The sequence below is a fragment of the Suricata suricatta genome, chromosome 10 (assembly GCF_006229205.1).
Source record: "Suricata suricatta isolate VVHF042 chromosome 10, meerkat_22Aug2017_6uvM2_HiC, whole genome shotgun sequence".
In the NCBI taxonomy this organism is placed as follows: Eukaryota; Metazoa; Chordata; class Mammalia; order Carnivora; family Herpestidae; genus Suricata; species Suricata suricatta.
Genome location: NC_043709.1, coordinates 71,052,756 through 71,067,460, shown reverse-complemented (window position 1 = coordinate 71,067,460; position 14,705 = coordinate 71,052,756). Strand labels below are relative to the sequence as shown.

The window sequence follows — 14,705 nt, the reverse complement described above, 5'->3', positions numbered from 1 at the left end:
TTTTAAATCTCTTCAATACCAAACATTTTAGCAACAATTTAAATATTATTTCCTCCCTTTAAAATGTTACCAGATCATGTTTTTACAACCCTTTCCTAACTATCAGAGACTTGATCACCATTCGCATTGACACTTTCATCAAAATTAATTTCACATTTATTTATGAAGGGAGAGATCTTATAAACTGACATGCCCAACTAGAATTATACTGCTTGGTTTTAAGAAGCTATAAGTAAACCATGGTAGTTGATAACACTGTATTATATCATTGAAATTTGCTAAGACAGTAGAACTTAAATGTTCTCACCCAAAAAATTACTTAATCAATATGTGAAATGATGGATGTGTTAAGTAACTAGATGGATGGAATCCTTTCATGATATATACATATACCAAATCATCAGTGTACACATTAAATGTCTTATAGTTCTCCTTGTCATCTATACCTCAGTAAAGCTGAAAGTGAATGAGTGAATGAATGAATGAATGAATGAGTGAATAAAAATTGTGTAAACATACAAACCAACAATATTCAAGTTGAAGATTGGTCTATGTCAATTGCACGTAATCGACAGTATTCTACACTACTTCTATTGAGTATTCTTATACGCATTCTCCTATGAAAGGCACAGATGCATGAAAGGCCTTATTTTTCATAAGAGGAAACCGAGGTTTGGAAACCCTCATCATTCCTAAACAGCTGACTCTAGAAATGGCAACTCACCAGGGTGACTTGGTTATTCACGCACTTGTTTGCACTTCAAAAGGGAAAAAAGAAAAGCCTGTTTGTTTTCTTATACTCAAGAAAATTTTGCATGTGGCTGGATTTGGAGAAATAATCAAAGTAGCACAGCTCATATCCAAGCTGAGGCCACCAGTCACTCTGGGGAGGTTGCTGACAAGTGGCCCAGATTTTGCAGTTTATCCAAAAGGGTAGATTGTTCGTTAAACAGAAGCCTCATCAAACATTGCCGTGATATGGTTTACATATGAAAAGCTATATTCTTTACTTAACATTCACAAGTTGCTTATGGATTAATTAGCCCATCTGCCACAACAAATGTATTCACACTTCTTTTGCATTGGTTGCTGAAAAGTGACTGCTGTTCTCCTATCCACTTATCCCTATCAATATAATGGAAAATAACTTTCTAGAAACAATACAAAATTTTCCCTATCTGTATATTTTTCAACATATAAGTGCAGGGGTAAGAGAAGAACCTTCCCAGACGATCGTTTCCCATGATCAGTTTTTCTTTAGTCACTGAGCATCCATTTATCTGATGGTTCATCTGGATGTCTTACAAATGCTCCAAGTTTGACGTGATTAACCAGGGTGACTCCTTCCACTTGCTTCCAGTCCTAAATTTACAAGGACAACCACATGTCTCTACTGTAGAACTTCTGCAATTGGCATCTTCTCCTTTCTTTTGCTATGGCCAGTTCCGATAACCTCTCTAGATGCCCAGTGTGCTGGTTTCTCCTCTATCTCAACTCAGGTTGGCTTCATCACCGTTTGAGAGTCCAGTCATCCCACTCTGGGACCTCTAGCCCCTTGTCAAAAAGCGGTAACAAGAGTCTTTTCAGTTACACTCCACTTGCTATACTCGCATTGTTCAGTAGTGGTAGAACCAAATCTGTGTTGGCCACAGCTACCAAAATGCCAGATGTGATAGTAAAAAAGGGAATTAGCTCATAGACTTCTCATGTTTAGTGTGACTCTCTAACCTGTCACCCGTGCCATTCAACAACCACTTCACAAAAAAGTCTCTTTCTCTATGCCATGTTCCAATCAAATCACCAGCCTTTTTGAAACCCTTCTGTATGTAAACTTCAAACTCAAACCCCATAATAGGTGGATGTTTCTCTCCTAATTTTCAAATTACCTTCTTTTCTTCCCATCAGTTTTGCTCCCAACCCTTTTTCTCTAGTTTTATCTCCTGAAAATCAACTTTTCTCTTAGTCTTCTGGGACTTTTGCTTCCCTCCATTTATTTGGCACCTAGAACATTCTGGCTACTTATATTAAATGGGACACTGTTATCAGAGGGCTTCTCCATCTCCTGTCTCATTTTCACAAAACAAATAAAAATTATATGTTGTTCATACCAAAGCAAGGTTGAGACAAGAAAGGAAGAAGGGGGGTGGGGGTGGTAGGAAGCAAGGGAAAGAGGAAGGTAGAGAAAATAATGGTAATGAAATAGAATGATAAGGATGTGGCACCATGAAATAACAGATACCTTATTGTTGGTTTAGGATCGAGCCACTTGAGAAAAATGAAGTGTGGCTATTGATTTATTTGGTAATTTACTACAAAATTTTTGTATAGGATTAAAAGCTCAGATATTCTTCCACGTTCTTCTTCCCAGCTATAACTGATGATAACTGAGCAAAGCAACTGCCAGAAAATCCCAATTAAACTATTCTTTTCTCTTGTTGTGAAAGGCATAATTTATAAAATGGTGACCTTTTGGTAGGCTAACAGTATGTTGATGAACTTCAAGTGAAGTGCAAAAAAGTGTTTTGTATCATCAGTGCTTACATTTTCTAAGAGATCACGTGAGACAGAGCCTTTAAAGGTCATAGACTTCTTTACTTTGAGAGATATTAAACAGCTTATGAAAATAGAGGTCAGCTGCATGATAACTGGAAGAAAAGAGCATTCCCAATGGGGAAGTAAGATATTTGAGATTCTATTGACTGTCCTATTTTAAGATTGTATTTGATTGTCCTTAAAGAAAAAAAAAAAAAAATTTGCATATAAATGCAATAATTGTAAATGAATGAATGTACAGGTCTTAAAATCAATAGCTATTGATCTTGCTATAAGAGTGCTAACATTATGTGCATATGCTATGCATTATAATAAGAACTAATTATATCACAGCCTAAAATACTCTTTAGCAATTTTTATGTTTCTGCTGAAATTGTTATACTTTTCTGGATTTTGAAAAAATAATCATTAACCAGTAAGGAGCCCACTTTTTAAAATTATCCTTGCTTGGAAAATCACTGAAACAAAGGAATACCAAGACTAGATTATAGGCAAGGTGCTGAGACACCTTGAGGAAGAAATAGAATAATGGTTTTAGTCTGTCCACTACCTAATGACACACAATTTATGTATTAGAAGGATTTAATGTGTGACTAAGACACCCTGGCCACAAATTCTTTTTCCCCTTACTCTCAGATACTGCTTGAGGTCCTTCAAAAAGGGCACTGTCTTCTTTCATTCTACTACTGCTGGAGGTCACTTTAAATGAAAAGCTTTAACATATTGACATGTTCCCTTAGGTTTTAAGTAGTCGATAATGGGTTATGATTGAGAATTCTTTTCATAGTAGGAAGTGTGTAAGACTTTGCAGGAATGGATATTTACTAAACTGAAGGGACACAACAAAGTGAGCAGCCTGGAGACAAAGGGCAATCAATTTCTCCCTACCACATAGCTTCTGGAAGAACATCTAATCTACCACTTGATCATCTTCTACAACCCTGGAATTTATAAATACTGACCACAATATGAAACATAAAGATGATACCAGCCAACATGAAAGGCTAGATTTTAGGTTGTGTTTTTTCATTCATGGACTTCACTGATGATACATCCTCAGGAGACAGTGGTGGCCCTAGCCCAAAGTGGCATTGTCCAACAATTCAAGGAATGACTATGTCCATACCTGCCCCTTGTTCATGTACTCTCATGTGCCCGACGTCATCCAGACATACCAAGGTCATACCAATAAAAATTCAGCAATCATGTTCCAGTTTAGTCCTTGGAGAAAACAATCAGAGTGATAATTTACAGAATAGAGAGTATGGATACACTGGTAGGTAACCATTCACAACTTCTACTAAAGTTTCTTATTAGTGATCCAAGAACTGTACTGGGACATATTTTGCTGGTGAGGAAACTTAATTGCTCAATTTTTGAAGGCACATTAACTCTTTTAGGGTCCATTGAGTAAATTAGCTCCTCCAGGTCATTAAGCCTGTCTCTACATGACATGACGATTTCTACCTGGCATTGTATCATTTACCCCCAAACACCGCACTCTTACTCTTGAGCACACACATATTCTTTGTCTACTCAGGGAGAGAGAATGTGCTCATTTGGATGTCAGCAATTGCTCTATGACAGCAACTCAGTGACTCCCTTTGCTTCTTTCTAAGGCACCCAGGGATCTCTAAGGATTTGCTGGTGCATAGCAGTTATCAGAGCCTCCCCACCAGGCTGGCAGCTGAGTTGTTTAGAAATGGTATATTTTCAGGGGTTTTAAGCACAGCATTGTGCCCCCAAGTATCTCTTCCTATTTGCAAAAGCCAACATTATTGATTCGTTTAGGGTGGGAATTGTGAAGCTATTTCTTGATGCTGTAGACCTTTATTAAAACACAACTTCCACTAAAGGACTCTGTTATCGGGACCCATTTTAGAGAAATAAGTTGACAGCTGTTTGAGAGCTATCCATACTGCCGCTGGAAAGGATGTTTAGAAAAGTGTGTGGCTGCTTGGAGTGCCACGAAGGCTGGAGAACGGCTCTGGCTCTTGATAATTAGGCATGGGAGAGTCTCACAAAAACAATGATCTTTCTGTCCCAAACGCCAGTGGTTGGTCCTGCTGAGAAGCAGTGATGGAGGGCAAAGGCAAATGCTCCCTATTTCCCTGTTCTGTTTAGAGCTACCCTGGAGAGTCATAAATGGGTATACATAAACACAGGTGAGGATTCAAAGGCACATAGTATACTCAGAGATATTTTAGAGAACTGTTCCTTTCAAGTGCATCTAAATCACCTGGGATCTTGTTAATATGCCAGTTCTGATTCAGCGGGTCTGGGATAGGGCCAGGGATGCTGCATTTCTAACAATCTCTTATGTGACGCTTAGCTGCTGGTCCACAGACCACACTGAATCACAAGGATTTAAGATAAAATGTACATGACAGTGATACGGTCTTGTATTCAGAAATGCTTAATATGAAAGAAAATTGACAACACCCTAAAAGTTGGATTTCAGGCCAGTAAGACTTTATTAAATATTGCAAATGCTACCAAGAGACTGATAGATCATTAAAAAAGAAAGATATACTTAAGATTTCTACCTATCTGAAGATTTGAGTGAACATTTTCTGAGACTGATATTAAGTCTAGGGGTGCTTGGATGGCTTAGTTGGTTAAATGTCCTTCTTTGGCTCAGGTTATGATCTCACCATTCCCAGGTTTGAGCTCCACATCAGGCTCTGGACTGACAGCTCAAAGCCTGGAATCTGCTTCGGATTCTGTGTCTCCATCTCTCTCTGCCCCTCCCCCATTCATGCTCTGTCTCTCTCTGTCTCTCAAAAATAAATAAATGTTAAAAAATTATTTTAGAAAATTTAAGTCTTTACTGAAGAACCTGATGGTGTACTTCCTAAAGAAACAAGAAGCAATTGTTTTCCTAATCTTCATCTCTGCATATTGGTAAAGAGTTCAATAAACATTGGTGTCTGATTAAATATTGCATTACAAAATTCATATCAGAGCTGGCTCAAACTCACCCTCCCACCTTTTTATTAATCTATGATGACAGCCTCTCTGTTCTTTACTCTGAGGTGAGCAATGTCCTTTTATCTTCACAGGTCAATGGGAAGGATCTCTCAAAGGCCACCCATGAAGAGGCAGTGGAAGCTTTCCGAAATGCCAAGGAGCCCATCGTGGTCCAGGTGCTAAGACGGACACCTCTCAGTAAGCCAGTGTATGGACCGGCCCCGGAAGTGCAGCTCACGGACGCCAGCACTCAGACAGACATCACCTTTGAACACATTATGGCCCTGGCCAAGCTTAGGCCACCTACCCCTCCAGTGCCAGACATCTGTCCATTTCTGCTCTCAGACAGGTATCTCTTCTGTCATTTCTCCCACAGCCCTACTTGTTGGCATTCAGCTGTTTCGAGTAGATGTTGGAGAGAATCAGTGACGCTAGCAAGCTGACAGTCACAGAGACAGGCTCTCAGTGGTTTGGAAATATCTCTGCCGTAGCTGTAGCCAGTAGTTCTCAGCCGTCCCTGCTAGCACTTTCCCTGACCCACACAGTTGCTTCACTTTGGGAATCCTGCTTGCTGAGGAGCAGTGGGAAATTCTGGCTCTGATTCCTTCCTCTTCCTATTTCCAGGCCTCAAAAGCCTCATGCCACTCATGAGCACTGGTCAGGGAAATAGCTTCTCTCACCAACGCTGCCAAAAACCTTATTAAGACTGACACAGAAGTGGCATGTTGGCACTATATTCTCCTCTGTGGGTCGCCTCTCTCTCTTTCACTCTTTTGCTTTTCTCTTCTTTAAAGGAAAAGCTAGTAAATTAATTTAATTAAAGTGCAATTCTCCAAAGAAAGCAATTATCCAATATATTGAGATGTAAACAAAATATCCTGGCTGTCAGTAAGTACAGAGCGCCGTGAAAGAAGAATCTATTAAATGAATAGTTCCTCCCAATTTTTACCTAATCTCAAGGCAGTTAGTGATATTTTATTCAAATAATCTTACTTGTACAGGTTTGTTTTATGAGAAAGTATGTTTTGTCCCATATATTTTGTTCCGTGAGCTTTAAAGCAAATATTCAAACATTATGGAGAATTTGATTTATAAGAACAACAGTCTCCTTGGACTGAATTTTCATTGCAATCCATTCTGCATATTGTAAAACATGGATCTGACCATGCCACTTCCCTGCTCTTTACTGGCTTTTGTTAGGCTCATTCCAGTGGCTCACAGGTGTACATTAGAATCACCTGGATTTTGAAAGGTGGTATCAATGTAATGGCTGAATCCTGCCTCAGGCCAATTAAAAACGAGTTTTTAGCATGAGGCCCAGGCGCCAACATTTTTCAGAAATCTCCCAAGCTGTTCTTAATGTACACCCATGTTTTGGAAGCCACTCCGTGAAACTTCAAGTCCTGGGAGGATAGGAGCTCTGTTTATCTTGCTTCTGACTCTATTCGTGTGTCTATTACTTATTAAGTAGCCCCCTACGTCAGGCACTGGAACTAGGTGCGAGGCATAAAACCAGGAACAAAACTAAAGTCACCAACCTCCTGGAGCTCACCTTCTAGAGGAAGAGATGAAGAACACACAAGCAAACAAGTATATAATATTTATTAGTATAGACTGATACAGAGTAGCCTTCTAATAAATTCTTTAATGAATGAATAATAGCTAACTTATATTAGCTAATTTGACATGTGTTAGGTAATACTGGTTTTCATTCATTGATGAATTTAGTCCTCACAATGATCTTTTAAGGATGTACACTGCATTATTGTCATCATGGACCAGGGTAGATGTTAAGTAATTTGGCCAAGGTCACAAAGCAAGGAAGTGATAGGGCCAGGCTCCTGAGCCTCAGAGGTCTGACCCCAGCACTCGCTCTGTTAACCAGTATCCTATGTCGCTCTTCATAAGTCCTAGCTTAGAGGCAACCTCTTCTAGCAAACTACCTAGGGCTGCAGAAGGGACATCCCCCCAGTCTGCTCTCACAGCTTCCATATCTCCTCTTAGATATCACATTATATAAGCAGTCCCGCTCACTGCTCTACATAATTCATAGGGCCAGAACTGGATTTTGTGCTCCAACAGATTTCCAGCCCTTGGCATAGGGCCTAGCATCTGATAGGCGATAAATGCTTATTGGATAATAAGGTAGGTGTCCCTCTTGGCAGGGCTCCCTTCTTACCAACTAAAAGACCAGGGAAACGCATCAGATGCCCAAAGCAGCAAGCTCAACAGTTTACCAGCCCAAAAGGATTTTCAGAGTCAGTCTAAATTTAAGCAAAGAGAATATACCTATTAGGACCAGTAAGCAAGATGCCGCTTATACTGCTTTTGCTATTCGGGGTTCACCCTGATTAACCCTCTACAGGGGATGACAGCCAGGTAGCAGTGAGAAGGGACTGTGTGAGGCACCAGGGTGCGTCTCTCTTGCCTTTCAGCTGGAGATAAGGAAACTAATTTATATCACTGACTCCAGTTTCTCAGTAATGTCTACACCAGCAGGACTTAAAGGTCTCACCTGCCACCAGCTTGGTTAATACCCTGAAGCTTTTTCATTGGCTTTTTAAAAATAGAGATGCTCTCATGCCCTTTGCTGTTAAACTGTGCTTAGCCTTCATATGGTCTAATATATATCCATATCATACCACATAGTCATTTTAAAGCACTTGTATAAATTATTTAAAAGTTTTCTTTCCAAAAGCAGATATATAAAAGTCATGTACAACGCCCTGGGTCCCCATCATTTCCTTTAATCTCTCCATCCCCAGGAAGTTTCTGAAAAGATTATGAAACCCTATGGCTTTCTAGGAATTTCCAGTGAGGTGTCACCATGAATGCTGGTTAATATTTGTGCACGGGCCCTCTGTCAGGGAGGGGGAAGTGTGGGTTATGAGGGTCTTGAGGAATGAGGGTAATAGAAGTACGTTTTACAGTCTGAAAAATAGGTGCTTTTGAAAACAGGTTCAGAAAACAGTTTGGGGCTATGTATTATGAAGTTGGTAGTACTTCATTACAAAGCCCACCTGTTTGGGTAGACTGCGGTCTCAAAGGCCACACACCCATGTATGGACCAGTCACATTTGGTGGAATGAAGGCAGGCCAGGTAGTATCAACTCTTCAGAGTGCAGTTCTGGCCATACACCCTTACTCTTGGTATTCTCTCAGAAAATCCAACTGACAGACCCATTGTAGGGGAAAAAGAAAGCAATTGCTCTTTCTGAGCTTTTAGTTCACTTCTAGGCTAGATCACTACAGGTCTTATTGCAAAGCAGAGAAGACTCAAGTGAAATTTTAAAATCAGTTTTGATCTTCAAGCCAACTTTTTGACCCACTTCTACCATATTCCTACATTCCCTATAGCTGCCATTCTCTTCATCCAATGGAGCATGAATTTTATGAGGACAATGAGTATCTTTCCAGCTTGCCTGCTGACGCAGACAGAGCAGAAGACTTTGAGTATGAGGTAAGATCATTTTCACATTTTCTTCATGAAGTTATAGTGGAGGGGGTTTGCCTAGCAAAGAAAAACTTTATTCGTGCAAGAGATATTTTATCTATTACATATGTAGGGTGAGTTCTTTTAAGTATTATTTGTTTTAGCTGTTTGGTTCTAGTATTTTGAATATATTGGAAAACATGTTTATCATATAAGCTTGAAAATAATTTGCTCACATTTCTGTTGCCTTTTATAAATATTCTATCAGGTACATTTTTCCTTCTTTCTATAGTGTAAGGTAATTTCCAAGTAGACTTTGAAAAAGGAATTCTATTTGAAACCAAGATTGTGCTTACTGTTTTCATTGATTGTATAGTATTTTGATTTTCACTGATAAACTAGATTGTATTATATTAGTTTTATTTTCCTTCCCTTATTCAATAGTCTCTTTATTTGTGACTCAAGTATATGCTCTAAAATGTAGTTTCACTGGCTTTCTAGAAAGAGAGATGGCCTAATGCCCTTTGTGGTTTAGCCTTCATACGGCATATGTTAGAGTATGTGTACTGTGATATATAACAGTTGCAAAAGCCCATCGATTAATTATTTAAAAGCTTTCACAAAAGTTAAAGGATTTATCCTAATATTTCCTCTGCTGCTGCAGTCTATAAATCTTTGAAAGGCTTCAAACCACTCTGACATTTGGAAATAAAGTAGATTGAGGAGGTAAAGAAGCTTTGGTAAACAGGCAGAGAACCCATGATTATCTGCCCTTTTAATGCTTTAGATGATGTCATACAAGTTCAGCAAAATGTTCTTTTCCATTTTACAACCAGGAAATCCTGAAATCTCTTCCCTTAGGAGGATCTGAAATCAAATAAGGCCGATTCAGTGAAGCTCACCTAAAGCAAATAGACATTTATTTGAAATCTTTCCCCCCGCCCTCCCCCCACAAAAGTCATTGCTGAGGATTACAGAAACCATTATTTCTTTTCAACCGGGATCTGGAAGGATGTGCAGTGGTACCTGGTATCTGAGTAAATGGTTGTGGCGTTGTTGTTATTCCTGCTGATTTTTTATCCCCTCTCCATTATGTTGATTGAAAAGTTTTACTTTATAAATCCACTCAAGGACAGGTATGCCCTGATATATCCATTAAGTTTTGTCTTCTTATGAGAAATAAATTACAAAATTGAGTCTCTTATCCAAATAATTTAAGATTAAATGATGTTTTTCTTTCCATTAATGAATACTTTGGGCGTGGGGACTGGAATTACCTAGATCACTTCGGCTTTTTATTTAGTTGGTGCCTTCAAGCTTTATCAAAATAAATCTGTGTTCAGAGGGAGAGCATGGGAGGGAGACTTACTTAGGCTAAGCAGGTTAATGGTAAAAATTGCTTTCATTGATTACCGTATCATTGAATATTACAATACGGACAAATTTTCTTACCTTTGTATAGGGCTCACTGTAGCTGAACCACATCTCTTTTTTGAACAATACAACTCTAATAGATGCCAGCATTAGTGTGATGACAGCAGTAAATGCTCAGACAGGTCCTCTGTAGCCTGTAATCTCGACTAATCACAGCATCATAGTCATTAATTTGCTGTCAGCTGTGATTCTCTTGCCAAAGGCATCTTTCTGAGTGATTGGAAATAAAGAATGTTCCTGTGAAATTTAAATAAGGAAGAAGTTACTGTGACAGGCTTCAATCATGAGAAAGGACGCATTGGAAAGCATTCTCCATGGTTAAAGATAGAGGTGGAGGCATAGGGGAATATCCCAAGAATAATTTACCAGACTTAGGGGAGAGTAATGGTTCTACCTAGTACTCCTCAGTCTGTTGCACCTGCGTGGCAGAACGGCACACCCCAGCCCTCCTGACCGCGTCAGATTAGACTGTAAAATCGAGTCTGCTGCTATCACCAAAACTGATTGTGGATGCCACATTACGTGGGGAATCCCGATTTAGAAACGACAGCCCCATCTTATGGACTATTGTACTTAGAAGCAGACTGGTCAAGTGCTTCTGTGAACAGCTAAGATGACCCCAGTTCCTCCAGGAGCTCTGTCATAACCCAGGAGCTCTGAGGATGCAATGGATGAGTACTTTCATCCAACACTTTGTGCCTCCTAGACACTACCGGAAATAGGTCTAATGGCCAAAGAAAAGACTTCATCTCAGAGAAAGATACCCATTTCTCCTCGGCCTAAACATGACCACACATCAGCAGGCAATCAGGGAAGTAGAAGGAAGATTCCTTGTCCCTCTGCTTTTCATTCATTTGTATCATCAATATTTAGTGAGGACTTAAAATATAGCAGGCTCTTACCTAAGTATGGGAGTGATGAAGGCACTGCCCTAGTGTGGCTTAACCTCTAGGGGAGAAAGGTGGACAAATAAGTAGAGACCTTATATGTTAGATGGTGATAGGTGCTCATGGAGAACAGCATGGATAATGGAGGAAGGAAATATGGGGTGTTGGGAGGGAGTGTTGCTGTCTTATACAGGGGGGTCAGAGAAGGCCTCTCTCGAAGGAAACTTAAAGAGAGTAAGAGAGCTAGCCATGTAGCTATATGAGGGGGCACCGCTCCAGATGAAGGGAAGGCCAAGTACAAAGGACCTGGAGCAGAAGCGTGCCTGGCGTGTTGAAGGAACAGCAGAAGCCAGTAGGAGCTCGCAGCATGGGTGAGACCCAGAGTGGCAGGAGATGAAGTCAGAATGAGGAGGGGCTAATCTGAAGGAACTTTCTCTTCGACTATGAGGATGGGGAGCTGCTGGAGAAGAGCTGAAGGCCAGCCAGATCCCCCTGGCTACTGGGATGAATTGGACAGCAGGGAAGCACAGGCTGGCGAGCTGAGAGGTGGATGCATCTGGATGGTGATCCAGAAAAGGCAGAGGCACGGTCAGAAGGCCAGCATCCATGCCTGTGCCCAGGGCTTTGCCTACATGCGTGCGTTTCTATCATTCACCTCCAAGTTGTGATCTAATTTGTGCTATGGTGTTTTTCCCCTGACTTTTTAAAAGCACAATATCATGGGCCAGAGTGAAACACAGCTTTTGGCATCTGCTGAAACTAGCATAATAAATCCACTCTCTAAAAGTCAGGAAGTGTACAGAACTGCATTTCTGAATTTGCTAAAATGCCAGCTATGCAACTTATATAGGCCCCTTTTGAAGGCCTGCTTGCTATTGACTCAGTGAACCAAAGCTGATCTGTCTATCTTGTGCATACATATTTAGGGGCTTTTAGAGCATGGATTATTGACCCAATAGACCAAAACAGATCTGACTATCTTGTAAATACATATTTAGGGACTTTTTAACATGCAGATTATTGCATTGATAGACTGAAACAGCTCCCTTCAGAGCCATGATAGGCAGCAAATGCCTCTTTGGAGATATTATAGTCAGTGTGTCAATGTTATGGTGACTCTGGTGTGTTAGGGACCTCTATGAAATTTTAATGACACCCATATCTCACCATGGGCTATCAGCACTTTGCCTAAGAAAATTATTTGACTGGCTTTAAAATTTCCTCACGGTGCTTCAGAAAAGTCTCAGAGGACCAGCCTACATTAAGACTCACAGCCTTAAATTTGTTCTCTTTCAAAAATGATAGCACTTGTCTCTAATTAAAAATGATAAAGGATTTTAATTTTATTTTTTGAGCAAAAGAATAAAAATATCAGAAATTAAATAACGCACCCATCCTAAGAGTCAAGGTGCTCCATGCCATTGAAATACCACTGAGGATTAAGCGTCTTCTCTTCTTTATTTTCAACTTTGTGCATTTCTTTTTCCCAGAGCCAGCTAAAGGTTGAAATAAATCATAAATAGCCCTTAGCAAGTCAGAGGCAGGTCTCAAATCCAACCTCTACCAGAAATAATTTAAAGGGAAAGGCTTCAAGAAATATAGAGCCCTTTCATGCAACCCCTAATAAAGATACGTTTGCCACTGTCAGAGTGCAAGGGAGATGCTGAATTTTCTGCAGCATTTGCCATTAACTCTCAAAAGTCAGTGCTGATAGAGAAAAGTCAGAAAGGTGATGTTGAACTAATACTAAAGTACAACCTTTTGGTAGTATAATGCATTAGGACGGCCAAGACAAGCAAATCATTTAAGTAACACTTAGAAGTCTGGTGGTTTCCATCACCTAGAATGCTACTCAAAATCATTTCTATTTCTCCCCCTAAGATCAGGCTGAACACTCAACAGCCTGAAGTAAGTGCACATCGAGTTCCTCTTATGGATACATGGTCATCAAAATGAGAAGGAATTTACAAATTGGCTTGAAGAGGTATTCAAGGTAGACAGGAGAAGACAAGTATATGTCAGAGTTCTATGTACATGTCCACTGAAAACCAAATTTGGGCCAGTATCTATAAATAGCAAAGAATATTTAGCATATTAATTAGCTTCCTCTTGGCAATTCTTATACAAAGTATAAGTAAACCCTTGTGCTATGCTGAGAAGTATCATTTTGCAAAATTTATTTCCCAGAGCTGGATCCTTATGAATATGTGCAGAATACTTGTGACAATTTAAGTAGATAATCTCTCTCTTACATAGTTAAAGAAAAGAGAATTATGAATCAATGAGATGTTCATTCAAAAAAAATAACAAGAGGGTAGACATTCACAAGATTTCAGTCATATCTTTTTGAGCAGCTTCATGACTTGTGAAACAAACTGAGAGAAAAATCTAGTGGGCATGCGCAGAGCTTTGTGACTCCTTTACAGGCTGTGAGGACAGACACCTTAGTTGACTGTTTATCACTATATGATATCACTCTATTCATAATGGGTGTTCCTACTTATCAATGAATGGAAGAGGATGCCCATTGTTGTCCTCATGAACCAAATTCTGAGCAGTGCAGTCTCTTTGTGCCTTTTTAAAATTTCTTTTAATTATTTAATGTTTACTTATTTTTGAGGGAGACAGAGATAAAGCATGAGTGGGAAGGGGCAGAGAGAGAGGGAGACAGAATCCCAAGCAGGCTCCAGGCTCTGAGCTGTCATCACAGAACCCCACGCAGCTCAGCTCAAACTCACAAACCAAACCATGAGATTATGAACTGAGCTGAAGTCAGACGCTTTATCTACTGAGCCACCCAGGCACCCTTCTTTGTGCTTTTTTTGAACAGGGAATTGGAAAGGAACTTAGGACTGCCAGGCAGAAAACAGATATCTTCTCCTTGTTCCTTTAAGTTTATTTCTTTATTTTGAGAGACAGACAGACAGACAGACAGAGAGAAAACACAAGTGAGGGAGGGGAAGAGGGAGAGGGAGAGAGAAAATCCCAAGCAGGCTTCATCCTGATGGATGTGGGGCTTGATCTCACAAACCACAAGATCATGACTGAACTGAAATCAAGAGTAAGATGCTTAACCGACTGAGCTGCCCAGGAGCCCCAGTATTTCTTCCTGTTTTAATAAGATTTGTACCCTTCTGCAATGTCTCCCTATTTGCCTCACACTCCAGTCCCTGGTAACCATTTTTGACTCTGCCTATAAATTTGACTTTTTTAGTTTTTTTAGATACCACATATAATGATACTATGCAAATTTTTCTCTGACTTATTTCACTTAACATAATGTCCTCAAGGTCCATATATGTTGTAGGAAATGGCAGGATTCCTTCTTTCTCATGGCTGAATAATATTCCATTACACATACACACACACACTCACACGCATAATCCACATCTGCTTTATCTGTTCATCCACTGACAGACACTTAAGTT

General features: G+C 39.8%; 1 protein-coding gene across 2 annotated transcripts in view; it reads left to right on the top strand.

The window, feature by feature from the left end:
- Positions 1–14,705, top strand: part of PDZRN4 (PDZ domain containing ring finger 4) — a 350,607-nt gene that overhangs the window by 281,104 nt on the left and 54,798 nt on the right. For both annotated transcript variants that reach the window (XM_029955731.1, XM_029955732.1), the window contains exons 4-5: positions 5,616–5,872; positions 8,881–8,983. In XM_029955731.1, coding sequence (XP_029811591.1) covers positions 5,616–5,872; positions 8,881–8,983 — 360 coding nt within the window. The remainder of the gene's footprint in view (positions 1–5,615; positions 5,873–8,880; positions 8,984–14,705) is intronic.